This window comes from Trachymyrmex septentrionalis, unplaced genomic scaffold (assembly GCF_001594115.1).
Source record: "Trachymyrmex septentrionalis isolate Tsep2-gDNA-1 unplaced genomic scaffold, Tsep1.0 scaffold20, whole genome shotgun sequence".
NCBI lineage: Eukaryota > Metazoa > Arthropoda > Insecta > Hymenoptera > Formicidae > Trachymyrmex > Trachymyrmex septentrionalis.
Window position 1 is genome coordinate 5,384,807 of NW_017305180.1, and position 26,853 is coordinate 5,411,659.

The 26,853-nt window shown below is 33.7% G+C and overlaps 5 protein-coding genes across 7 annotated transcripts in view; 1 reads left to right on the forward strand and 4 right to left on the reverse strand.

The window, feature by feature from the left end:
• Nucleotides 1–950: 950 nt before the first annotated feature.
• Nucleotides 951–9,236, forward strand: LOC108747830 (tudor domain-containing protein 7). 3 transcript variants are annotated; one of them, XM_018485667.1, is made up of 18 exons: nucleotides 951–1,366; nucleotides 3,111–3,260; nucleotides 3,390–3,607; nucleotides 3,764–3,939; nucleotides 4,217–4,340; nucleotides 4,426–4,683; nucleotides 4,851–4,859; nucleotides 5,180–5,323; nucleotides 5,705–6,046; nucleotides 6,117–6,308; nucleotides 6,378–6,635; nucleotides 6,840–7,088; nucleotides 7,174–7,503; nucleotides 7,605–7,825; nucleotides 8,033–8,231; nucleotides 8,321–8,430; nucleotides 8,502–8,653; nucleotides 8,741–9,236. In XM_018485667.1, exons 2-18 carry the CDS (start codon nucleotides 3,179–3,181, stop codon nucleotides 8,986–8,988), a joined length of 3,312 nt encoding a protein of 1,103 aa, XP_018341169.1. In that variant the 5' UTR covers nucleotides 951–1,366; nucleotides 3,111–3,178; the 3' UTR covers nucleotides 8,989–9,236. The 3 variants fall into 3 exon arrangements, with proteins under 3 accessions (XP_018341169.1, XP_018341170.1, XP_018341171.1); XM_018485668.1 differs by having other exon boundaries at nucleotides 951–1,334; XM_018485669.1 differs by lacking the exon at nucleotides 4,851–4,859.
• A 1,483-nt stretch (nucleotides 9,237–10,719) lies between these two features.
• Nucleotides 10,720–16,374, reverse strand: LOC108747829 (jouberin-like). Its single transcript, XM_018485666.1, has 6 exons — nucleotides 14,688–16,374; nucleotides 14,120–14,265; nucleotides 13,219–13,575; nucleotides 12,890–13,045; nucleotides 12,150–12,598; nucleotides 10,720–11,703 (listed from the first exon to the last, which is right to left on the reverse strand). The coding sequence occupies exons 1-6, from the start codon at nucleotides 16,171–16,173 to the stop codon at nucleotides 10,737–10,739; spliced, it is 3,561 nt and encodes a 1,186-aa protein (XP_018341168.1). The 5' UTR covers nucleotides 16,174–16,374; the 3' UTR covers nucleotides 10,720–10,736.
• A 1,873-nt stretch (nucleotides 16,375–18,247) lies between these two features.
• On the reverse strand, nucleotides 18,248–18,553 carry LOC108747632 (polyadenylate-binding protein-like). The gene has a single exon (XM_018485228.1). It carries the CDS (start codon nucleotides 18,551–18,553, stop codon nucleotides 18,248–18,250), a length of 306 nt encoding a protein of 101 aa, XP_018340730.1.
• Nucleotides 18,554–21,368: 2,815 nt separating this feature from the next.
• LOC108747567 (dynein intermediate chain 2, axonemal) lies at nucleotides 21,369–24,275 on the reverse strand. Its single transcript, XM_018485125.1, has 10 exons — nucleotides 24,053–24,275; nucleotides 23,816–23,977; nucleotides 23,472–23,730; nucleotides 23,151–23,404; nucleotides 22,919–23,078; nucleotides 22,517–22,709; nucleotides 22,317–22,452; nucleotides 22,109–22,255; nucleotides 21,523–21,738; nucleotides 21,369–21,446 (listed from the first exon to the last, which is right to left on the reverse strand). The coding sequence occupies exons 1-10, from the start codon at nucleotides 24,230–24,232 to the stop codon at nucleotides 21,369–21,371; spliced, it is 1,785 nt and encodes a 594-aa protein (XP_018340627.1). The 5' UTR covers nucleotides 24,233–24,275.
• A 126-nt stretch (nucleotides 24,276–24,401) lies between these two features.
• The window catches only part of LOC108747733 (protein disulfide-isomerase), an 8,353-nt gene continuing 5,901 nt past the window's right edge, over nucleotides 24,402–26,853 (reverse strand). Inside the window, exons 8-12 of the mRNA XM_018485410.1 lie at nucleotides 26,232–26,435; nucleotides 25,663–26,133; nucleotides 25,226–25,567; nucleotides 24,870–25,146; nucleotides 24,402–24,778 (exon numbers count right to left, since the gene is read on the reverse strand). Of these exons, the coding sequence (XP_018340912.1) occupies nucleotides 24,525–24,778; nucleotides 24,870–25,146; nucleotides 25,226–25,567; nucleotides 25,663–26,133; nucleotides 26,232–26,435 (1,548 nt within the window). The 3' untranslated portion in view covers nucleotides 24,402–24,524. The remainder of the gene's footprint in view (nucleotides 24,779–24,869; nucleotides 25,147–25,225; nucleotides 25,568–25,662; nucleotides 26,134–26,231; nucleotides 26,436–26,853) is intronic.

Below are 26,853 nucleotides of genomic sequence, written 5' to 3' on the forward strand. Positions count from 1 at the left end.
AAAGAAACACCTTTAGAAAGTCAACCAGTCTTTTATTTTACGGAAAAGAAATTAAGGACTTTGCTTCATTTTGTTATACATTATTCGTTATGCACGACTCTGTGCTTTCATTCTGATGGCAAGATTAACTTTAATCTTGGTTTAACTTTATTCAATTTTTAGTAAGAATTATGCCGTTGCTATTAATGCAAGTTTAATTTTAATTTTGGTTCAACTATCTTTTTCTAAGAATTAGAAAAAAAAATGGAGAATAAATTGAACCGAGATTAAAGTTAATCTGTATTGGAATTAAGCCTCTCTTAAAAGGAGAGAAAATAGAATAACATATTTTGCAATTAACTTTAAAGATATTTATTTTAACCGAATTTAGATACATGAACCAAAAATAATAAATTTATTGTATTTGATATCCCCTCCCTAATATTCTTTCACCCGAAATTTCTTCACGAGTTGGACAGAGAAACAAAATTCACGTATCCTACTTATTTCTACATGTACAGCTGACTTTATGCGCAGCAGGTAGTAGTCGAAAATGCTATCATGGGTTAAGAATTTTTCGTGAGATGACATATTTCCAATTAATTCTCGAAAATTTGAATCATATGACATTTTGCTGCTGCAGCGTGCAGCGCGTGAAAGAAAAATCAGCTTTGGATATTTTTTAAATTTGATTTAAATTCGGGAATTGGATCAACCATGCCCCCGCGTTTATTGTCGAGCGCAAATTCTGGAAAATTCTCGTCGGAAAAGGGCGGGAAAAATCGGAGAAACATCCAATTTTCATTCGTATATTTCGAAGGGTCGTGACACCGCGCGGGAGATGCATACCTCGAATTCCTCGTTCTTTTTTTTTTTTTTTTTTTTCAATTACCTTCTCGTATTTCCGGGAAGGCAGGCACGTGATTGGCGGACGCATTACGACCCACTTCAGCGAGTGTAGCGAGCGAATCGGGTGTTGCTGACCGTTGCGCGGGAGAACTGAGAGTGAGCAAGCGAGCGAGATCAGCACGAAAGAGTGAAAACGAAAGAGATATACAACATATAGACACGAGTGCGCGCCTCTCATGAAACGTCGCCAATTACGCCAGTCCGGCCAGTCGTGTTTGGCACGTCTTCTCCGCGGTTTGCAAGTTCGTTTGATCGAAAAACGGGCATCGATAACATCGAGAAAAATCGTGTCCAGTCAGGTTCCAACCCTGCCTCAGATTTATCTCAAACGAACGCTTCAAAGAACGGGTGGCGGTGATCGAGATAACCCGACTTCGTCGTCGTCCAGCAGGTCCAGCATACGACAGCGGCGGTGTCGTTGGCGGCGGCGGCGGCGACGGCGACGGGTAACGAAATCTCAATGTTCTAAAGAGAGAAGGTATATGCGTTAATCACTCTCTCTCCGTCCCCCCCCCCTTCCTTCCCCCGCGCTAATGACCCCGTTCTAATAGTCGCCTGGTTCCTCATGGTATCGTGGCCGACTTGCCGTTGCGGGATAAACGATACCGTTTCACTCGTCCCAATCTCGATTTCTGCGAATCGCCGCCGATCAACGGCATATGGCAGTACGCGAGATGTGGAGACGTCTCTCCTCGTCCGAGAGGTCGTATTTGTTTACTTGCCGTCGATTCGATCGCGTCTCTGTTCCCGAACCACCGTTCATTTAAGCGAGTTTCGTGTTTTGATGGTGCACGAACGTCGCAGAGTGCAGTTCGTTGAGTTTGTTTTTAGCTGCGCGTTTCCGCTGACTTTCAGACTGCGACTTTCAGACATTGAGCTAAAAGTAGGTGAAGGGTACTTACCGGTGATTTAATTGGACGTTAAATGTCTGGCATGTTTCGTAAACAATAGAAGGTGGTATTGACAAATGATAAATAATTAGAGAAGGTGAGGTACGTAAAGAACAATCTTGGGACTGATTCGATGGAATGATGCTAATTATTCAGAAATAGAAGTACTTTAGAAATAGAAAATCACAAGAGAATAAATAGAATGCTATTTGTTCTCTTGTAGTTTTCCTTCCACTTACCTCTTATCTGTAAAGAGAAAAGGTGTGTAAAGAGTTTTTTAATAATATAGAAATGACATAAAGGATATATGAATTACATTATATAGGATAAGCATTTTGATTATTAATGTTTTTACTAAGTATTGCTTTTTTTGTCATATTATGCAATTATTATAGAACATATAAGTAAAATGCAAATGAAATTAAAATATCTTAATGACAGCTAATTACATATATTAGGAATGCATATACTGAAAAAATATGTTATCGGCATTATTTTAATTTAAAATAATTTTGTTAATTTACACACAATAATACTATTAATAAAACATATACATTATGTTTTTATTTTTATAAAATTTTATTTGTTTCATTAATACTATTGTTGGAAAAAAGAATCAACAAGATTATTTTTAATTAAAATAATGCTGTTGATATAACATTGTTTTCAGTGTATGATGCATTTTTTTATCTTGTTGGTTTATCAATGATAATTAGATGATTTCCGTGAATAGTTCCTGTGATTTATTTTCCGGTTTAGTTTCCGGTTTATTTTCATTAGATTTTTATATACATTTATGTTTTACTTTACTTTGAAGAATAAGTGTTGATAAAGATTAACTGTAATTGCTTACTGATATATCCAAATATTATAAAATTCAAATCTAACAAAATCTAAGTCCACAATTTTGTTTTAAGAGGCCATAAGCCGTAAAGAAATTGACCAATTACAGTTGAATATGAAAATAATCAAGTAGGATTAGTTAATTTTTTACGGCTTAGGGCCTCTTAAAGTATAGTTGTGGGCCTAGACAAAATGTATCTTATAAACTTTCTACAATAAGTCATTATTCAAGCTTAATAGACTTTCTACAATAAATCATTACCTAAGTTTTAAGTCTTAAACTGTAAAAAATTGACCACTGTGAACATGTGTCCTTTTGCCTTTATTTATGCTGCTGTATATTTGTTTGTTACTTGTATTCTTGTTGCACATTTTTCTGGAATTTTATTTTTTGTTGCCTCTAGAAAATTTTTGAGAATTATACAGAGATTTATATATTTAATGTACAATTTAATTATATACCCTAACGTTTATTAAAATCTGTTGTAGATCATCAATCGAAATAACAGATATAATTACGTCTACCTGTGATCTCTCTTTTATGAGAGAGAATCACAATGGACCAAGACGAAGTAATAAAGAAGTTGCGCTCATGTCTGATATCATGCAAGGGTGGTATCAAACTAGATAATTTAAGGAGTAAATATTATCAATTTTTACTACGAAGCATTTGTAATTTATTTGAGCTTTGATACAATCTGCTAATATTTCTGTATTCCGCTTATACGCTATTAATCGATGTAGTAATTCTCGATTTTTACTTTGTAGCGGACTATCGTATAATAACAGGAGAATTATTACCTTTTAAACAATTGGGGTATTCCTCTGTCGAAGCTTTCGTACGCAATGTATCAGATGTTATAGTGACCAAAAAAAATGGAGAACTGTTTGTGGAAGCATTACCTTCGAAAACATCCGCGCATCTTACGAAATTAGTTTCGCGACAGAAGAATATGAAGAAAAAAATACGATCACAACCAAAAAAAGTAATTTATTATATACTTCTTATTTTCTAGAAAGTAACTCACGCACACATACCATCTTATAGTATACATTTGTTTATTACTTTACTTGCCTTAATGTTGAAACTCGGACAGTTTAATTTGTATATTTGCTGTGATTAATTATATAATCTTTTTCAGTGGACTCCACCCCGACATGTGAAAGGTTTTTCGTCTAGTTCTAGAAGTTTTTCTGGTTCTAAAAATAATACAGTGAACAGTGGTTTTTATCCTGCTAGAAGTAATTATGTTTCTTCTTCAAATTCCTTTACTAGATCAACACCTGACAAGAGTAACTCGTATACAGATTTTACCAGGTATTTATAATATTCAAACTTGATCTAAGAATTGTTTATTAAAATAAAAAGAATCATCTATAATAAGTATCGATAGTGATTTAAGTTTATTTTTATTTATTTAAGCACTTAATATGCCTTTAATATGTTCTTTGTTCCTAATTTAATTATAAATTTTTTAACTTTTAAATGATTTAATTATAAGTATTAATTTGAGGGATCGATTAATCAATTGAAAGTATTTAATGCATATCGCATAAGATGTAAACAATTTTATATATTTGCAATAATCTTTTAGACCTGTACCTCTCATGGAAACTATTGTACAGTGTCCATACGAAATGTGTAACACGAAATCAAGTTTCACGCCGACTACACCACCACCAAGTATATGTAACTCTCCAATATCTACTTTTCCCAAAGTGAGTGCAAGTTTAAATTACGAAAGTTTAAAGTAATTTTTAACTGTTGATAAATCTGTGTCATTAATCACTCTAATATTTTCAGAGACTGACAGATAAAGTGACAATTCCAAGTTTAGCGATTGTAAACCAAAGCGATAATTGTAAAACTATTGAAGATGTAAGATTCAAAGTATTAAATGACAATACAGCTTCGTCTGTGATAAATCAAAAACCAAAGACTGTAGAAATGAAATCCACAAAACTAAGCGACAGGCTCAAAATTACTCCTCCTGAAACACCATCAATCAGTAACTACAACAACGGTTATACATCTATTCCATCCATTTTTAATATTCCACAGGTAAGAATAGCATTATGATTTATGTGCTAAGACATTGCTGTATGAAATATAATTTAAAAATAAAACATGTATTATAATATTTCAATATGAATAATTTGTTTTCTAAACTAATTGTTTTTTTTTTTAACTAATTTTGTATTTATGTTTTATCACTTGTAATTTTGGAGGATGAAGAGGTAAGAGAACAAAACGAAAAACAATTTTTCTAGTTCCAAATTCTGGTCTTGATTAAACTATACGCGCACTATACTCGCAAATTTCTTTCGAGAAAGTTTATTACTTTTAAGATGCCTTTTCATGCTGATGTTCGATGCTCATTTTTTGCGTCAAAATAGGTCACAGATCAAGGCTATGATTTACTTAGACCCGGTTGCACCAACGTTATTTTGATTTTAAGCGAAACTTAAAACGCTCTTTGCATTTGTTTCAAACATTTGATGCTTGATATTCAATTTTTATCACGTGATATTTTCAGTATGAAAAGATACCTTTACAGGTTGCACCACCATTGGAGGCTCTTGATTCTCGGAAAGAGTTGGAGATTCGTGCCAACATGTTAAACTTGCCACCACCAATTTATAAAATGTATTCAAAGAAAGAGAAACATTCTGTTAAAGTCACCATCTATGCCAGCGTGAAAGTAAATATATCAATTGTATATATTTAAATGTGTTTAAATGTGTTATTGAAAGATATAGTTTTCTACATTGATCAATAAACGATAAAAATAATCAAGTTCAGATAAGGCTAACGAGAGTTATGCGCTGTTGTAGGTGCGAAGAGATAGGCGAGGCAGATAATCTTCAGGTGTTCATGGTTATCTTCATTTTATTTCGTGTTTGTCGAAGATAACTATGAACATCTGAAGATTATTTACTTCGCTTATCTCTTCGCATCTACAACAGCGTGACTCTCATTAGCCTTATCTGAACCTTTATTATTTTCATTGTTTAATATTGAGAGTCCTTATTTATACTTATTTATTTAATTAATTGTGTTTATTGATCAATGAATCTCATAGGTTGGTTCGCATACATTCCACACATACCCGGAAGACGCAGCGACTGAAGAGGAAGCTGAGAAAATTGCAGCACGTTTAGCTCTGGGACATCTTGCTAAGGAATCGACGAATTCCGAGGTGACGACTGCCGATGCAGAATTAATTAAAAAACGCATTTTAAAAATTATAACCACACATCATAGTGGAGTCTTCATGCATCTATTGCCCGAATATTACAACGAACAATATGGGGAGGCTCTGCCCCACAATTGGCAAACAATTATTGAAAAATGCGTGGATATAAATCAAGAGAAAGGTGTTGGGGATTCCACGATACTTTGTCTAACTTCCCCGACTTTGAAAGTAATACAAATGTGCATTGTATATTATAGTTGTTTCCAGAAGATCGAAATAAGCATTTTTTTTTATTTAGCGACTGGACAGTAATTCCGCATTCAAGAATATTCCTGAGAATATTCTTCTGACTAACAAGAAAATACAATTGAATCCGATTGGACCCGCCACGCCCAGTATATTGCCAGTACCTGAAGCACATATTTGGCAAGTGTGTGTCACTTACGTTGTAAACACCGTTGAAATTTGGGTTCGCTTAGGCGATGACAATGTAAGTATCCGAATGTATCGTTTATTCATTCATTTTTTTCCACGGGCTAACACTTTTCTTGTTTCGTAGAACGAATTTGTTGATATGACAAATGAAATGACAAGTTATTATGATAAAATAAATAAACCTATCTCGTCCGTGACATGTGTACCCGGCGATTTCTATGCCGTACTCGAGGAAAATTATTGGCATCGAGTTGAGTGCACAGATTATGACAATGAAACCGGAATCGCCACGGTATTCTTTATCGACCAAGGATACGCGGAGCAATATAAATCTGACGTTCTGCATCCTTTGGACAAGAGATTCAACACTCTTCCATTTCAAGTAACTCAATTATTTGATTCTTATTTCTATCATTGTAGATTGACTTTAATGTAGATTGAACTTACACTCCATCTTTTCTAGTTCTAGAAATTAGAAAAAGGTGACAAGTAAATTGAACCGAGATTGAAGTTAATCTACATTGCAAACGGGTATGAACTTTACATTAATCTGATTTGATCTCATGTATATTTCTATTTTATATAGGCTATAAGAGTAGGTCTTCAAGGATTAAAGGAGTTCCGCGATTGCGCCCAGATGGCAACGGAGATCGAAAATTATCTTTTAGTCGATCAATTATTTTACGTGAAAGTACATGGTATGGATAGCGATGAATATGGCTCATACGTAACGGTAACTTTTTACGACACCAGCAAAGGGGACGAAGATATTGATGTAAACCAAATCCTAATTGACAAAATTTTCGAGGTCATGGCTGTTACGTTCAAAATGCATGTAATTGTCTTTCGATTTATTATTATGATTTTCTGTTATTGCGATCCTTTTTTGCTTTCTTACATACATCAACTGTTTTTCACAGGTGGGACAATTAATTGAATTAAACGTCACGCACATAGACGAATATGGTAAAGTTTATACGCAATTAAACTCGTTTACCAAAAATATATTGAGTAATGAAAATATGTTTCAATTTGCTACAAACAATATGACGGTGAATGCGGTTAACTTTACGAAAATATATCTTGCCGAGTGGAATTCGCAATGGTATAGGGCAAGAGTGACTGACATTCCTGCCGAGCAAGAAGTAACGGTATTTCTGATTGACGTTGGTAAAATTGTTTTGATACCGAGAGCAAATCTATTTCACATAGACAAAACATCAAAGATTCTACAGTGCATTCCTCCGCAAGTATGAGAAAATTGTTTTTTTCATCGACATTGAATTTAATATTTTTTTAATTTTTTGTGAAGATAAAACCGATATTTATATATTCATGTGTAAAAAATCAGGCAATGCAAATCTTTCTGCACAATATTGATCAGTCAATGTACAACAAGAGATTCGTGACAAGATTCCAAGAATTAGTTTCGGACACAGATATGCTTGTAGCGAGGGTTATTAGGATCAGCAATTCTGGAGTTCCAGTGGTAGAGATTTTTAAAAGAGTTGGACCGAATAACATGTTGGCTTCGATAAATACATCACTACTTTATGCCGGCGAATTATCGAAGTAAACATTTTGCCAGTTCTTTTACTATCTTAGATACTATCTTAGAACTATACTATCCTTATATACATGCTCTATGTTTTTATATTTTATTTTCCTTTCATTTTTACTATATATTTATGTATATATATTTATTTATATAACTCTGTGCTTTTATAATTGGATATTAGCTTTATAAATTTTATTAAACGAGTTTCTGTGTATGTATAGAATCAACGAAGATAGCAATAATAATAATAAGTCCAAGAAACGATTGGATCGCAAAAATACTCGCGCTCCCGAGATCGTCGGCAAATTGAATCCACCTGTAATTTCAGACATCGGTCAGTATTTTGACGTCCATGTAACATTAGTTGCGCATCCAGGACATTTTATCGTGCAACCGTTGAACAATGCTAGCCAATTAAGAGTACGTAGAAATTAATAGAAATTTTTTAAGTGTACGTTAAATATGTTCAATTAATTAATTAAATATATTCTGGACCTTCTTATTTCCAGGAAATGATGATGGACTTACGAAAGTACTACGATGCAAACAGTAATTCGCCTTTGGAGTCTGTCAGTGAAGGCAAACTCTATGCAGGAAAACTTCAAGATGATTGGTATAGGTATGCAACACATGACTTCGCAATAAAAAAGAATATAATAATGGTTAATAACAACGTTATATTTATTTTAGAGTATATGTTACTGATATTATCAGCGGTAATGAAGTATCAGTATATCTCTGTGACTACGGCGACGTGACGATAATATCTATCAGTAATTTGCAGCCGTTGATGAGTAAATTCTTGAAATTACCATATCAGGCAGTAAAGGCTAAACTCGTTGGTAAGAAAAAGGCTTCTTTTACAAATGCAACTTAAACTCTTATATTACTTGCAAGGAATTCTAACAATGACTTTTAATATTGATTAGGAATAGAGCCTTTAAATGTTGACTGGACGGTGACCGACTGCGTAAAATTTAAGGATTTAGTGCTTGATAAGGACTTCGTCTCTGTAATCGTGGAGTCGGTATTTGACAGTCTCTCGCCAGTCAATGGTACCATGTTGGGTTTAAAACTGATTGACACTAGCACTGAAAAAGACATATATATTGATAAGTTATTAGTAGAAGAAAAACGTGCCAAATACATCGAAGAAGTTGAAGGTCTTCCTTCTTAGTTGATTATATCAGTCGACACTTAGAAATATCTATTTTTTCTTTATGTACTGTTATCCTATGACGCCGTAATAATGGATCGTTTATATATGCACGAACTTGTCATGAAAGAACGACGCAAGGAATGTTTCTAACAAGGAAACCCATGAAAATATTCCCTTCCGATTTTTATGAGCTTTGATTATGTTGTGTTCTAAACAAGAATAACAGATACGTATTTTTTTTATAAAGACTCAATCGCACGTTTAGGGAGTGCAATACTCTTTTGAAGAAAATCGGGTTTTTTTTTTCCAAAGTGAATATCGTTGAAACTATAAATAGAAAAATATATTTTGAAAAAAAGTTTATTAATAGTTTGAAAAATACTTTATAATAGTTAAAAAAAAATTTATGTAAATAAATATCAAAAAAATTTATTTAAATAAACATCAAAAACATTTATTTAAATAAATATCAAAAAAATTTATTTAAATAAATATCAATTTTAGTCTTTTTAAAATTGTATATTATAATCATTAAGTATTCTTAGAACTATTCAACTTTTATTTCAAACTTTTTTTTTCTATCTGTTATAATTTCAATTCGCTTCGAAAGATAGTAACCAATTTTTTTCAAAGGAGTGTTGCAAAGGAGTTTGTCTAAAAATGCGTCTTTTATCAATTGGATATAAAAAAAATGTGTCTTATATTTTTATCTGGAAAACAACATTCAAAGCTCGTCAAAATCGAAGAGGAACACTTTCATGAGTTACCTGTAAAGTTTTATTTTTTTCCATCATGGTTGCGCATTGATACGTACATAATCGTTACAAAAAGGAATAATAATGATTATTTTAAGTTTTAATAAAATTTATCAGTTTTGTTAATTGGAAATTTTCTTTTTTCTCTAAGTATCAAAAGAGATACACACATATAAATAGAATTTTTCGAGGAAATTACTCGTTTTCATATAAAGGCTTGTACACAATTTATACGCGCGTGTTACAATAGTTTTTCTTAACATTTATCGTTATGAATTAAGTTTTTGTTGTCACACATGAGCAGATATGTAATTGTAAACCGTTGAACCTGTAACAAAATGCAGTTTATTTACAAAGAAGTTTTATTATAATTTTGTTGAATTTCTTGAAGATATTTTAATTTTATGTCGAGTATTTTTTAATAACGTTATATTATATCCCCTTTAATTTTTTGTCGTTTAACTTTGCAAAAGTTAATTCATGATATATATTAAACGAAACAGTATGATTGTCTAATGACAAAAGATTGGCTGTGTATAATATATTAACTAGCATTCCATATCTATAAATAAAGAAATTACATCTATACATGTATAATTTCTATATATGTATATGTATATATAAAATATATGTACACACACACACACACACACACACACATATACGTTGAATATTACACGATTAATCGTTTCTGATATGTGATTTGACCTGAATTGTATTACCTTTTTTGCCATATTGTAAACGTGTCATTAGAAATTCTCACAAGATTTATTTGTAATGAACATATTTTTATTTTTCTATTGATCTGCAATTAAAGTTACAGCATATAAAATAAAGTTTATGTATAATTTTTTCCACATGCATTTTATTTTTTTTACACATAAATAAAATGTCAAATTAATAATATAAAATTGTACAATACGATGAAGATAGAACACTATCATTATGTTAACGGGACCAAATATAAGAAAATTGAGCTTAAAAGAGAGCCGTTGTAAGAAATGATATCACTTATGTTCGCTCATTCTCTATGAGGAATGTAACATTGCTAATCCGTGAACTATCGCTCCCAATCGTTTGGACGGAATCTTTCTCCTCAGCTGTAACGGCAACTTCAACGTTTTTATTGAAGTTCGACATTTCCACGATATAAGTACCAGCGCTGTCTGGGGAACTTGTGTGCAACGACGTATCTGTTTTTTTTAACGCAACTGCCGAATTGCGAAAATCAGACGAATGATCCAAACTCTTGGATACAGTCGTGAAGCTAGACTGCGTATTGTTATCATCACGGGATCTTATGGAGCTCACAGCGCGATCGTCAAGAGGTATATCTCGTTGGAAATCGATGTTGGACGCATTGTTGGTCCAAGAACGACAGCGCTCGTTCGCACTGGAACTCTGTTTGGCGACGTCTTCAAACATTGAATTCCCGAATAATATTGAGTCGATCTTTTCAATAATATTGTGAAGTCGATCCCAGCTCTTCTTCCTCCAATTTCGCTCCATTTCTCTCGAGTAGTGCGGCATTGTCCACAGTCGTCCATAATTATTATTTTCGATTTGTATTATCGTGTGATCGGCTGTTAAATGATGAGGCAAAGGGGGCATTTCCTTCCTCCCTGCTATGCTAGATTTACTCTGTCGAGGACAGCTCAAGGCATTCAAAATCACTTCATTACCTCGACTTTGTGACGCGTCTTCCGTAAGATGTAACCCAACGTCGTTTCCACTGGCGTCTTTATTGTATCTCAGAACACTTACTGACGTGGGACTGCCGAATATCGAATATGCCAAGACGTGATCGTAGGGGTGGTAATCCACACAGGTAACAATTGTCTTAGCCGAACTATGTTCATTATTCGTGTACTTGGCTACGAGTTTACCTGTCTCCAAATTCCAGATATTCAATACAGAATCCTCGCTACCGCATATAACAAACCCACCGCAGGGAGATATACAGGCTTTCAATTGCACTCTATAAATAGGAAAGAAAAGAGGCTCATACGATAGATCGAATTAACAAAAAAGTTCAATTAAAAAAATGAACGAATACGAGAAGCAGCAGTAGTGATAAAACAAATATAAAGTGCAACAGAGATTTGGAAAATCTATCGAGAAGCAAAACTAGGCGTAGCATAAAAGAGATTGATAAAAAATGGAGGAAAAAGTGTGAAGTGGATCTATAAATTTAAAAAAGGATGTGAAAAAAAAATAGAATAAGGAAGAGAATTAACATGCCGAAAGAAAATATCGAGAAAAAGTGAAGAAAAATAGAAGAAAGAAAGCAATATAAGAAAAGGAAAGAATTCATTATTATTAAATGTTGTCTTCGTATATCATATGGTATATATAAAGAAAGTTAATTGCAATGTTTGAGAACGCGAATGTTAGAAATGCATAAAAAGTGTTTGTCCAACGTGCCTTTGATTGTTCAGCCGTTTATACTTTTGCAATACCACGCCGGTCGCGAGATCCAGCATTCGCAAGCCATTATCTCTCGAATGTACGAGGAGTCTAGATTCCAGGGGATGCAAAACGATCGTGTTGATAACGACACCCTCGATCTCGCGAATTTTTATCTTCCTCAAGATGCATCCTGCCCTCTTAGATGATATTTTACTGTCTATACGGATTGTCCAAAGAATGATCAATCCTACGCTGTCGGCGGTAATCAAGTTACCATTTTTTTGAAAGACCATCGAATTGACGAAACCTTCGTGGCCTTCCAATTCCTGGTTCAATTCTCGCTTCCTTGATCTCCTGTCGTTCACCCAGATGCGAACTACTCGATCGTAACATCCTGTCGCCACGATCGTCGCATTGCCGGGCCCGTACTTGGCGCAATAGACATACGAAGGATGTGGCAGCATCTACAATAAATTTATTTTGTGTACGTTTATATTAAACACAAATTTTCCTTTAACAATACATTTTAAAGACGATCTACCGCAGATCGTGTTATGTTTCAAACAATTTTATTCACTCTAACAATTTAAGTTTTTTTAATTATATGTATATAAGGGGTACTTATTAGGAAAAATTAACGCGAATATATTATATTAAAACGCATTTGTTGTCAATAAAATGCACAGTTTTAGATATTTAAAAAATTGAAAGAAGCTTATAATTAAAAATTAATATCGTTAATCTTAATTAATGACCTCGATGTGCTGCACGATTTGATTGCGAACGTCCCAGATACGTGCCGTTTGATCCGTTGACGCCGACAACAGGCAATGATCGTCGCTGGACCAATTTAGAGAGTACACGAAAGCCTTGTGACCGAGAAATCGAACATGGATCTTGCCGGTTTCGACCTGAAATCGAAATAATGATAAACATAATTGATAACAATTTCTACACAAATAAAAACAATTGAATTTTACGATCTTATTGCCTCAGAGAAATTTAATTATCTTTTTCACTCTTTTCTTTCGTTCTCTCCTCTTAGCCGCGGTATTTATTTGCGATATCTGCGATATTGACCCACCTCATAAACGACAATTGGGTAATAGTACTCCTCGGAATGGACGCAAGCCAGATACTTGCCGTCGTTGCTGAAGGCGACGTAGAAGCAGCCTCTTTCGCTCACTTCCGTCTCGAACATCTTCTCATTCGGAATTTTGCAAGATTGAGCCGCTAATCGCGCCCATTTAGGGAGACCTATCGACTCCGACGTACATTTTGAAAGATTCCGCAAGTCGTTTTGTGATTCATCAAGGAGATCGTTTATTGGCAGCTTTTGATAAAGCACTGACTCGAGTTTTGGCGGTGGAATTGACGTCACCGTTACCAGGAGACTGCTGGGATACTTATCTCTATTGTTCGACTGCCACCAAGTGTAAACCTGTATGCAAAACAAAAACAGTAAAAGTTTGTCCAATATGACATTGTTATGAAATTTTACGCGTAAATCACCCCAATAAAATCTTAAAGTTCTTCTAGTCGTTCGCTATAGATACGTTAGTTTTACAGAAAAAGTGAAAATCGCATTCTGAAGATAAAAAGTTAGTACGATCCTTCTTTTTTTGGCGTGATAAATTATATTCATTGTTCATTACAGCCAACAATAGAATTCAATGTAATATCTATGCCAAAAGCTTCTATCTGGTTTTTTTTTAAAGAACCTAAATAATAGAGCGACGATAAAAGACAACACGATACTCGTTGTGATCTGCAAACTATCCTGTAATCTATTTATCCTAAAAATTTTTCTCATAATTTTTATGCGAATTGAAAAAAAAAAAACATTTTAAAAAGTGATGAATCAAAGCGGAACACAAAGACAGTTTTTAGGAAATGTATAGAAAGTGGAAAAATTGGCAATGCCAATTTTTGACAAATGCTAAAAAAAGAAAGAAATTTGCTCAAGTAACAAAAACAGTAAATACCTCGCACTTTTGTCTTCCGTATTTTTTCAGGCTCCGTCTAGGTTTGTAAAGTTGCAATCGCACTTTTTTGTCCGTATGAAGAATGCTATTAGTTCCTACGGGCTTAAGAAAGGCCCAAGCGATTTTGTTCCAGCATCCCTCGCTACCTGAATTTTCAAACGTGAATTATTAGATTTTTTAGCAAGCAAAAAAACTCAATGCAATTCTGAACAAAATTATAAGAGTTCTTAAATATTGCAACAGATATTATATAACAATAACATTTACAATCGAATAATTTATTTAACTTTCTAGCTCTCGCAATATCAACACATCTCTGTTCTTGAGAACTTAATTATTGATTATTTAATTGTTATCGTACTTTCAAAAGCGTGTAATTTATATGTTAATCACTTGACGCAAATAAAATAATTAATTTAGAAAAAACGAAAAAATAAACTCTTTCATGTAAAATTGCATTAAAAAAAGACAACTAAAGTAATTAATCCTCATGCATTCTCATTATCATTTTTCTAACAAACTAGCTAGATAGATAATATACTTGATAAGATTTGAGCAGAAATTTTACCAATTTTGTCATAACTGATGCTCGCGTCGGCGAAGCTCAGGAGCTCTATAATTTCGAAGAGAATCACCACTTGTTCGCCATCCACGCGTCTCATGATCGCGTCGAAGTTGTGTTCAAAGATGAGCTCCTCTTCCCAGACTGGTATCATCGACCTATTCTTCTTGAAGTCAAACTTGCCAGTGATCATCGGTTGAAGATACGTACCGCCGCTCTCTGTGCTCTTCAGATATGAACCCGTATGAGCCTCCACGATATGAACCCTGACCATCGGTCGCCTTACGCTCACGTAATCGGCTTCCAGCACGTCCGCCCGGTGAATCGTTACGGAAATAAATTTCACCTCTTCCTTCTCCTTCGTCCCCTTTTCCTGTTTACGTTTCTTTTTCCTCTTCCTTCTCACCCTTGTATCTGTCTCTGTCATCGAATTAGCATCCCTCGCGGATGAGCTGAGGAGCATGTCTTCACCGGAAGGCTCCTTCTTTATGAGCAACGATCGCTCTCTCCTTCTGGATCGATCGCGCATCATTTCCGGTTTCGACCTCCGGCTGCTCGTGACTCGTTTCTCGGAGGCGATCGAGCCCGATCGAACATCAGTGATCCTCTCCAGACTCGCCGACGAATCGAATTCCCCAGCACTATTCCTTTGTCTTTCCGAAAATCTCGCTTTCGAAGAACGATCGTCGCTTTCCACCGCGAGACGTTCGCTCATCACCGATTCCTGTTGATGCCTCCTCGAAGAGCCGCTGGACGTAATTCCAGCGTCGTCCATGTCCTCGACGTTCGTGCGATCGCTCAGTCTCCTCATTTCAATCTTGGTACTCTCTCGATTATGATCGGTCTCGATCCGGAGCACCTCGTCCTCGTTATCGGACACGAACGCCGGATTGTCGAAGAGGACGGCGTCACTTCGCCGCAAGTTGGTTCGCGGTGCTGGTACCGGTGTCCTTTTACGCGAGTCTTCGATCAACGGGGATGCATCGTCGCTCGTCTCGGGTAACCGGATCACACCGGCGTCCTTGGACCAGCGTTTCCGCGGTGCTCTTTTCGAATCTACTTCCGTTTCGTTCGCCACGGTGTTCCATTGCTTCCTGCGCCGCGGTTTCTCCTCAAGAGACTCGTTTCTCTTTCTCGGAGCCTCGAATTCCTCTATCAGATCCAATGATTCCATCATCAAATCATCATGTTTGGGAAGATCCTTCGAGGAACTTCTGCGATCCGAGGAACGATTCCGAGGTCTTTCGCTCGCTCGCGAAGAAACTTTGGAGCTTTGGGAAGATCGTTCGGAAGATCGTTTAGTCTCCTTATCGATATCATTTTCATTGTTTTGTCGCTGTTGGCTTGAACTTTCACCGGCATGGTGAACGTCCACGATGACGTTCATCGTCTTCGGTGACATCGCGTTCTCCGTCGACTCATCGAAGAAAGAAGAAACGTTGCGCGATCTCCTTAATCTTCTGCCTCTCGTGGACTCCGCGGACTTAGCCATCTGTGCGACTTCGGGTTTCTTGAGGCTGCAACTGACGCTCACTGTTAATAGAAAGAAGGTCGTCTACGAGAGAATATCGCGTGCGCTCCACTTGTGCGAGCCGATCGATCACTCGTGAAACTTGCGAATACATTCAACCGTGATATCATCGCAGCCCTGAAGAAAATAATTCTGTCCTCGTTGTAATCTTCATTAATATTCACGTGCATATGTAGACTTAATTTACTCGCGATGTATAAATTCTACCTAACTACGTTCGCCATGTGAGGAGAACCGTGTTACTAACTGACGGCACACCAGGTGTGGGAGTGATTACGTTCAGCAGTAGCATGGATCGATCGATACGGGAACGACGGCGGCGACCACGAACCCAGAACTCAAGTCCTTCATACATTTCCTCAATTTTTGTGCGAATTAATCCTGTCTTTCAATCTACAAAATACTGTACTTGTACGATCAAGTGGGATGAGATAAAAAATAATTTTTTCCACGATCGAGCTCCTTAATACACACTTCTCTCGATAAATTACTTTCATTTAGTTTCACCTTGTAATATAATCAAATTCATTAGCATCTTATTCCACTAAATTTCTATGATTTATAATTGCAAGCCGAGTTACTGATTTTTATCTCTTACCTTTCTGATCCAAAACTCGCCTTTCGATCTCCGGTCTAAATTAACTGTGGGCCGAATCACACAGGCCGAAAAAACTGTATTATCTTATATATTTAAATTTGTTTAAGCTGTACATCAGTGATGCACAATCTGCGGCCCTGTGAAGCGTTTGCGAATTGCCGGTTCATAGTTGCAAATATAAAAATCTGTTTTCTATTTTATAGCAAATCGAAAGATTCGACCTGTTTCTAAAAATGGACCTTATAAAAATAGTCTTTAAAAAGTTGCATGTCACTAGCGTGCATAATAGCTTTGCAAACTCTATATATTTTACCTACTTTCTCCATTCAAAATAAAATAGGTATATTCGCAACCTAAAAAAGCAGTCGGGAAGATAAACGGCAACAAAGGAAACAATAAATCCAAATTAAAAGTGATGTGACAGCTAACAGTTCCTTTAATGGTACTTATGATTCAGGCATGTACTAAAAAAATAAGAAAGAGGAGAAAATAAGTAATAGCACAATAACATGGCAACTTGCAGAATAGTTTGGGAACAATTGTCTGCAACTTTTGGCTTTAACGAATTAAATTCCCGTTTTTCCAATATTATTCGCTAAATTACAGTTATATTTGCTGACCTATTTATGGTATTATGTTGACCTTTTTACAAATTAAATTAATTATTTCATGTCACATTAATGTAGTAAATATAACTATAATATAAATAATAAAAAAAAGGGAAAAAGAGAAATGAAGGAAAAATAAAATGTAATTTTCAAAAATTTGTTGAATAATTATCTCCTTCATGGATTACATTATCTCATATCGCTTTATTGCAGTAAATAGTAAATTACAATATGAAAAAAAAAAAGAAAAAAGAAAGAAAAAATACAATTAAAAAAGATTTATTAAATAATTATTTGGCAACGAAAAGATCTGACTAATTAATCGATTAAGTTATAATCGCTTCGCAATTTTTTTTTTTCAATAAACATTTATCTTAGAGATTATTTTAAAGATAAATATGATTGAAATATAATTAGATCTGGAGATATGTATCCAGTAAACGAGAATAAATTAAAATGGATTAAAATTTTTTTCTATCCGAATGCGTATTTTAAATAGCGAATACTTTTTTTGGATTTAATTGGATTCAATTGGAAAAATTGCATTTCCTATTCAACATTTTGAATTAAACAGTATTCACAATGCACAGAAAAAGCTAATATATTATTTTTAGATTGAAAGGCACAGAGATATGCTCCATGCAATTCCTATAAATGAATAAAAATACATTTAAGTTGAAAAGCATTCATTTTAACATTTGTGAATTAATATTTTTGAAAATCTGAATCCATTTCAATTCATTTCTATCCATTCTCGTTTGCTGGGTGATAGTATCTCAGTGTTAAGCAAATTTAAACGTCACAACGTATATATAGATGATTTCGAATCTCATTGTGATTCCTCAATGGTACTTTTCACCATAGCATAATAAGTTTGAAGCACGTTGACAGCATCCTTGAGTTTGAGATGGAACAACTCCAGATCATTTAGCATAGAAACCAATAGTCCAGTAGAATTTATATCCAGTAGGATATCCGTGAGCTTGTGAGGCATAAAATTCGGGTATATACTATAAACCATCGGATATAAATGCTGCCCCAGTATCCGTCTTTGTTTCTTCCGTGACAATTGAAAAAATGTTGATAAATCAAGCTGCATATTTTGCGAATTCTGCGCGGGATTCATCATATACATATCTCTTTCTATTTAACAAAAAAAAAATTATTCTCTTGAAATGTATAATAATGATCAATACCTGTACGTTAATACAAAATAAATAGACATAATTTTAGTCATTGAGTAAATCGGTGTAATATAATTCATATAAATTATAAACAATTTACTGTTAAACATTTTACATTCTGTATAAATTTTTATGAGTCGACACAGTGTGTAAGTATATATTTTATTCAATAAGAAATATAAATCTATATACATTTCTCCCTCGGTTCGGGTCCTCTTCAGTAAATATAATAAAATGCTACGAACTAAACTAATATGAAATTATAAACGCAAATATTAAATCTGTTTGGTGTGGTCCATTCAAGTAGATATCAGATTTGTGATGAAATGTGGGAAGATAATTTCGCAAGATTCCCCGAATATATTTAATCCAAGCAGAATGACATCGAAGTCACAAATTTACTAAATAATAAAATTTTATGCAATATATATTAAAATTACATGTAACTGGTACTTATATGTAATTGTTACGAGGAAAAAGCATTCGAGAAACTGTCAGTACAAAAGCTAAATGTGTAATGAGACAATAATACAGAAAAATTGATCTATGTCAAGACCGTTGAAAAAAGAGGGAAATAATAAGTTATAATAAATAAAAATATGTAAAATTTAGAAGTTCCGTGTCGTTTTGTAAATTAAGACCATTCGTCTGTTTATGTATCCTTTTTGAGATTAGTCTTTTTTGTAAAATATGTTGTTTATCTAAAATTTTGACATTATCCTAATCAAACTCAAATGTGAATTCTCCAGTCTATGCTCTGTGATTACTGATCTCTGTGTCATGTTTCAATTAATATGTCTCCTGTGCTCGTTAATCCTCATTTTTAAAGGCCTGCTCGTTTGCCCCACATAAGACGCGTCGCAGTCTTTTGTAAATATTGATGTGAAACAAGACAAGAAGTTTATCCTTAAGTATCTTAATGAATTTTCATAGATTATTAAAACCTTTGTATATTAGTTTGAGCTCTTCTTAAAAAATCTCTTAATTTTTTTCCGATATCTTGAAGAGAAAAGGTATAATAAAATACCTGCATTTGATTTTACATTTATTTTTGCTGGTATTATTGGAATTGTGTTGGTTAATTTGTTCGAATTTTTTATGTAATCGTTTCTTAATGATATTGAAAATTAATCCTAGCGATATTATCAAAATTTTCTTTGTGAAATCTACGAGACAACAGGAGAACCCTATCTATCACCACATCCAATTTTCTGACTCAATGGATGTTGGGAAAAATAATTTAAATAGCGACCGGAAAAGATCGTCTTATGGTATATATCATATGTGAGTGCATTATCCTTTATTATGATCATTTTCATATTATGGTGGCTCATAAAGGCATTTATATCATTATATAGATTTATTTCGATTGAGTCTGATCTCACTATATGTTAACATTTTACATTATTACATTTGAACATTATTGGAAAATTAGTAGTGATGTTTAACATGTAACAGACAAAAATATATGATTTTGTAATAATAAATGTGCTATAGATTCAAGATTTATCGCACTCCGGCAAAACAAGTAGCACAAGTAAAAAATATAAAAATTGTTGTCAAGAGAGAGGAAAGAAAATTATGTATTTTAAAATATAATTCAGTAAAAAGTATAATGAACTCTCGAATTGCTCTGTATATTATTTTTTAGTCAGAAATTCTTAAAAATCACAGAGATCTTGAATTTTTGTAAACTATTACAACTGTACAATCGTAACCACTTTCAAATAAAATTATATTTCTGCAATTAAATTATTATATCATAAACAAAACGCGACAAAATGAAAGAATAGGCGTTTTTTTATTCACAATTTTTTGCTCCATTATTAGATTCCGACTTGTCATTAAAATAAAACATAATTTGGCTCGCATACTTACTTGTTGTGTAATTGCAAAGAAACGCAGAATTAGAAACAGGACGAGAAATGTTCTTGCTAAGCGTAAAACAAGTTGACTGACTTTAATTTGATCAAGTATTAGGAAGGATAGGGAGAAAGAATGCAAACAGGGATGTTTCATGAAACAATCCCGAAGCACCTCCTACTTTTTTATTTCTACCAATACCTGAAAATAGAAAGTAGAGGGGGGTCAAAATGGAGGGGAAAAAAGCAAAGCGGGAAAATAAGAAAAATCTGAGAAAAAGTTGAAGACAAAAGATAGAAAAGACAAGAAGAGCGACTTGTCTATATTATATAGAATACGTAAAAAAATCAGATATCTCGAGACACAGTATAATAGTGTCACAGTATAATAGTGGCATTAAGATAAGCGCAGCGATACTATAACAACATCAACTTTCCATCTATAATCTGGATCATTTTTTGGCGAAATTTTACTCTCAAATTTCACTCGCATTGTTGCTCAAATTTCAATTTTTATTAAATAAAGATTTTAACGTTTAAAAACTATTTGGTAATGTATGTGTAATAGAGATGTTGAAAAATAGCTCTAAATGTTTTTTGAAAGTCTAAAACATGTAAAAAACTTGAGCCGAAGACAAAAAAGACTCCAATTGCAGACGGAAAGAGTAAAAGTACGCTTGCAAACGATGAATTAATATTAAGAATACAAAATTATTATTTTAACATATATTTGGTTCTTTGTTTTTACAAAATTTAGTTAATTGTTTTAACAAAATACTTCCTCTCAGAATATTTATTTCTTATAATGTGTACTGTGATAATCCAAGTAAAGTAAGCAAAAATATCTTACAGGTATGTTAAATTATTCGCAATTAAATTACTTACATCAACTTACATAATTAGTTTAATTTATAATCGCACCGTTCTGCATCACATTGTTATTCAATTCAACGGTATTTGCTTCCGCTTGTCGCGTTAATTCCTGTAGTATAATAATAATCGATATTTAAAAATATATCTGCACAGAGTTTATCATTAAGTGAAAAAAATCCCCTTACCGCATTAATTATATTTTCGTATTCCTGTTCGCATTGCACTATCAGTGCGTTTTTCAAACCGGCAGAAGATTCCTTAGACTCTTCCCGTTCATCTGCTTTCAAGGAAGCATCGGTAAAATCTGACTCGCCATGCATCTTCAAAGTCCTCATTTTCAATCGTTGTTCCCTATTTTTTGCTTCTATTACCTTCTCACGACGCGTTTCACGATCGAAAAGCTAAAGAAACGATTATAACTCGACAGTATTATTCGAATTATAATGTCAGAAACAATAATTTGCAAAACGTGCAAATATTTTTCTTACGCTATACATTGAGATAAATTAAAAATAAACTTATTTCGCTCATTATATCACAGATCATTTATCAAGATGTGTTATCTAAAAATTTCTCTTTTAAAAGTATATTAAAAATTCAAAACTAAATAATTAAAATATAATAAAAAATAATTAATTATATATAATAATATTAATAATTATTATTAATTAGATATATCATTAGAGTTGATGTAGCAAGATATTCTTTTACTCTTTTTTATAGTTCTAATAGGATAGACAAAAATACATTCTTTATCAATCTACTATTTACCGCGGTTAATAGCAGTTTATCGTTCTTTTGATTGACCGTTAAAGCCTCCGAAAATTCGAGCAGATAAGTCGAGCCCTTTTTATTCGCTACTGCAGCCAGTTGACCCTGCTCATGCGGTCGTAAACAGGTCAAACTTTCGTCGCAGACCTTCGAACAAATTATATATTTAAAATTTATTCACACGTTAGCCTAATTAGTAATTAGATACCTTTATGCTAAGAACCGGGCTGTCCTCCTGAATCAAAAAATCCCACACATCTAAAGTTCCATCAACTTTGATCAAATAATACACAGAATAACGCGTAGTACTCCATGCACCACCCGTTAAAAAGTCTCGATGACCGCTAAAAAACATCGAAGCAAAGTCATAAAATTTTCTAAATGTTCCATTATCCCATTCAAACTTACGGTGTCCATGCTATGCAGGATTCTCTACAATCTTCTGACCAAATTCTCGAAGTCCAATCGCCGACTGTCAAAAAGTTTTTTACGAACGTTGGGTTTCTTTCCAGACTTATAACCGGTCCATACTGGGCTCTAAATCTAGTTGCAATCTTTTTAGCGGGCGTTTTACCTTTACGATTTCCTGATATTACAATACCTAAATAACGAAACTATTTTATCATTGTTTTATTATATAATCTATTTCTTTTTCATAAAAATATATAATTAAATTTGTTATCGGATTGTTTCGTTAATTTATTTCTTGCATTTAAAATTCTATTTTTTATTACTTTAGAATTTTATGTTGAAATATAATTATTTAAGTTGTACCTAAACGTATAATTTGCTCAACAATATTTATTATACCGTTTTCCAAGCCACACATGAAACGCGTTCCCATAGAAGGTTCGAATTGAAGAGCCGAGATACCGGTAGCTTTGTCCACGTTTTGATTTTCTAGCTTCGATAAATCTATTACTAAAGTTTCTGTTGGAACTTGCAACTTTCTGGTATCCCACCACTTTATCTACAAACAAACAAGTATCCCGATATGCGGACTCATTGTCGATAATCGCTGTTGTTTCGAACAAGATTATACCTGTCCGTCTTTCGAGGCGCTAAAAAATTCGGTACCAGTCTTGGAATTAATCCATAGGGTTTTATCACAGGGATCTCTATGGCTAAACTCAACCGAACTGATGTCTATTATTTCTGGACCTCTTCTAAGGTCCCAACAACCCACCTGTCCAGTTATCAGACCACCTATCAAGGTGTTGCTATCCTTAGGGCTGTACTCCAACGTCAGAATCGGACAAAAAGGTTTTAACGTTATGTAAGGATTATTTGGATTCTCTATGGAGTAATTTTTCATAAATATACCAATCAACGATCATTCAGCTACACCGTTTAATTAACGCACCTACTTCCCAGATGTACGACGTGTAATTGCTGCTAAAAGTTTTTTTGAAATCAACGTTGCAATAACTAGCCGCAAAACGATTACCTTGATCTGGCGACCACGACAAATGAGTAATCTGCCGTTTCATCGTTAAAGGATCACGGTAAACGTTCACCGTGCGCGAGAAAGCTCTTTGTATTAGCGGGATCGCCTCCACATCAACGAAGTATTCTTCGTAAATGTTGCAAGCGTTGTTTTGCAAAATACAGTGCTCCATCGACTTGAAAAAAATATTTCTTATAAATAATTCTAAATGTATAAGATAATTCCAATAACTTTAAAAGAACGACAAAAGAGATATTTACAGGTAGCAGCTGAAGCATTGTATGAATATACAATTCATCTTTTTCGATCTTACGTCTATATCTGACTGTCTGTTCTAAATCCTTCATATTTATGTCCTTCGGCCAGCCACCCTCATAATGAAACATTTTATTATCCCTATACGTTGCAGTAGTTGTATTTACCTTAACACATACACTATGTATAACAATTTTGCTGTACGTTTTTCCCACAAATGTCATTAATTAAAATATTTCTACCTCGTGAACTGCAAAGACTTTACTGCATTGCGTAGCGTGTGTCACGGGATCCATTCTAACATAATTACTCATCAACGCTGGATTCGATTTGATTTCCACTTCTGTTTTGTCGAAGTCAGAGAAATTGCATCTCTTCCCGAAATGCATTCTCTTCTTCGTATAAGCGTACTCCAAATCCATTGTGTACAAAGATAACTTAAACTATATGTAAGGAAATACACAACTCTAGGATAATTTCGCCTTTACAATTTTAATGTTGGATATCAAAATTTTATTTTCCACGCTTATTAAGAAATACTTAATGGCACAAAATGTTTTGATTGTTAACACAATAATAGTCATAAAAGTCATAACAAAAAATACATTTCTGTATAGTTCCAGTCTATGATTTCACGAAAAGTGGATAGTCAATTAGGCAGTACACATATAGTGTGGTTACTATAGTAACAGTGAATATATCATGGTATGAGACTTAGCTGTCGGTCTTCACTAAAACCGGTACTTCGGGATTTAAACCTTGGTAGAGAATGAACAATGTTTTATATGCTTGTGCGTAATCTGCGCTTGCAGGCTCGATATTAGATTTAACGATGGGTATCGCGTCGCGTAAAACAATTTCGATTAATGTATTCAGATACTTGGTGCGCTGTAACTTTTGTATTACTTCATACAGCGATAATAATTGCTTCTTGTTACAGTATCTTATATTGTGGGCTTTAGAAAAATCTACAATAAAATTTAGAAATTGAGATCAGCGTGATTAGATTAATTATATTAAAATTTTTAATTGTGATTAATATACAAAATGTGAATTTACTTTTAAAGTGCTCCATACAGGAAATATTCCAAATGCCGTTCGACATCCATCCTCTTGTCAAAGAAAGATTATATGGGTCTTTTGTAATCGGTTTTGCAATATTCTTAATATCATACTGCTTAAAAGAGGCTCCTACTTCAGTGGAAGCAATTTTCATGTCATTGGACTGACTCGAATCTAAATCTTCAATAAGAATGCTACTAAATACAGTTATTGATTTTGCTACCTTATTAAGCAAATGAGGCTCTTCTAACAAATGATCTTGCATGGTTATATTCTGCAACAATTATAAATAATATAAGAAATCGGTCTTGTATAATTTCAACGCTTTTCCTCCTTCCACTTACATTACTTACCATCGCTTCGAATTCTTTCAGAAAAGTATTAACTGATTTTTGAAACCTATCTTCATTAATATCATTCGAGCTATCTGCTTCAGTTTTTAAAAACGCATAATAAGTTCTCAATACTTTAACAATTTCATTCGGCATATTAAAATGTCGGAGCGCTTCCACTACATCTATCGCTACAATTTGTTCTTGAACGGACTGATATGCATTATTTCCATGCAATGGACAATCGTTTTTAATATTCCCGGGAGAAGAAATTGATGTACTCTCGGTAGATTGTCGTGTCATTTTATGTATCAAATCGCTTAATTCAGCAGCTGATGCTTCAGGCGGTAGAGACTTTCTTGACTGAAATAAAAATGCGCAATAAAAAATTACATAAAAAATTTTTCAATTCTATTATATCTGATAATATTGTACGACTGCATATCATTGCTGCATACATTTTGCGGACTATCATCAGGATCATCGCCAATTTGTAATTTATTTGCTGAACTTATCTTCTTAATGTTTAATTTATTTTCCAGTATAAAATTCTTTCCTTTCTGTAACTTTCCTGCAACTTTTGCAGATGACGTCTTTGATTGTATCGTTTCAATTGCGTTGCTTCGCTTTGTACCGCCGATAGATTTTTTCGTCACGACAGAAGTTATTTTATCGTTTTGAAATGCACTTGATCTTTTACAATGGGAACTTTTAGCGGTATTTGTTTTTTGCATTGTAACGTTGCTTTTTGAGATTTTCTTGCGATCGCTAGTCGACGCAGAATTGGATAGATAAATATTTTCAACTGTATCTTTTCTTAAAGGTTTTTTTTTCGATGCTACGTTAAGTTTCAATTTTTCCCGCAATTCTTGCGCAAGAACGATCGCTCTGCTTATCCCCGCGGCGATCTCCTCAGCTTCATTTTCATTCTATTAATTAATAATAAATAAAACAAATTCATATCAATCTATGCATATAAGCAAAACATAAATTAAAAGTAAAAATACATAAATTAAATCGCGAATACTTTTTTACAAATACAAATGTTTTCGTTGGTTCTTTTTTCAATGACGGTTTTCATCTGCCACGGTTTTAAAACGAATGCTGCTTCGTCACAATCTTTTCTCAATATTTCCTTCACTTCCTCTGTGATTAACAAAGTATTATGCAACAGTTCGTATAAATTTGACAAATTCAACGTACGGTCCATTACTCCTGAATGTCTGCGATCCTAGTAAAAGAAATATAAACAAAACATTATCATAGAAAAATAATGAGATATGAATAAGACAAAAAGAAATGTGCCACTCAAAGCGTTAATCACATTAACAAATTATATAATTATTGCCTAAGGCAACAAGATAACCATAAATACCTGTTTATGTGAAATGTAATGGTTGTGTAACCATCCATCATTTTTTTCACTTATCCATTATGTAAACATATAAAAATTGACTACCGGATATAAGTTGAACACGCGAGCTTGAGAAGTCATACGTATAGAAAAAATGTTAAAAATTATATTTATATATACAATGTATTGTATACAGCATACATTTATATATATATAGAAATGGTAATAAAAAATAGACGTAAACCAGAATAGAATATATATAATCTTCATATATTAAGAATAATATGCATATATA

Excerpts from the sequence above, each read along its gene's own strand:
- LOC108747830 (XM_018485667.1), top strand. The coding sequence starts at position 3,179 with ATGGACCAAGACGAAGTAATAAAGAAGTTGCGCTCATGTCTGATATCA. Across the intron at positions 3,608-3,763 it reads TACGATCACAACCAAAAAAA|TGGACTCCACCCCGACATGT; the intron begins GTAATTTATTAT and ends AATCTTTTTCAG. Across the intron at positions 8,431-8,501 it reads CTTCAAGATGATTGGTATAG|AGTATATGTTACTGATATTA; the intron begins GTATGCAACACA and ends TATTTATTTTAG.
- LOC108747829 (XM_018485666.1), bottom strand. The coding sequence starts at position 16,173 with ATGGCTAAGTCCGCGGAGTCCACGAGAGGCAGAAGATTAAGGAGATCG. Across the intron at positions 13,576-14,119 it reads ACGGAAGACAAAAGTGCGAG|GTTTACACTTGGTGGCAGTC; the intron begins GTATTTACTGTT and ends TTTTGCATACAG. Across the intron at positions 13,046-13,218 it reads ACCCAATTGTCGTTTATGAG|GTCGAAACCGGCAAGATCCA; the intron begins GTGGGTCAATAT and ends TTTCGATTTCAG.
- LOC108747632 (XM_018485228.1), bottom strand. The coding sequence starts at position 18,553 with ATGTATATGATGAATCCCGCGCAGAATTCGCAAAATATGCAGCTTGAT.
- LOC108747567 (XM_018485125.1), bottom strand. The coding sequence starts at position 24,232 with ATGGATTTGGAGTACGCTTATACGAAGAAGAGAATGCATTTCGGGAAG. Across the intron at positions 23,978-24,052 it reads AAGTCTTTGCAGTTCACGAG|GTAAATACAACTACTGCAAC; the intron begins GTAGAAATATTT and ends GTATGTGTTAAG. Across the intron at positions 23,731-23,815 it reads CAATGCTTCAGCTGCTACCT|TCGATGGAGCACTGTATTTT; the intron begins GTAAATATCTCT and ends ATTTTTTTCAAG.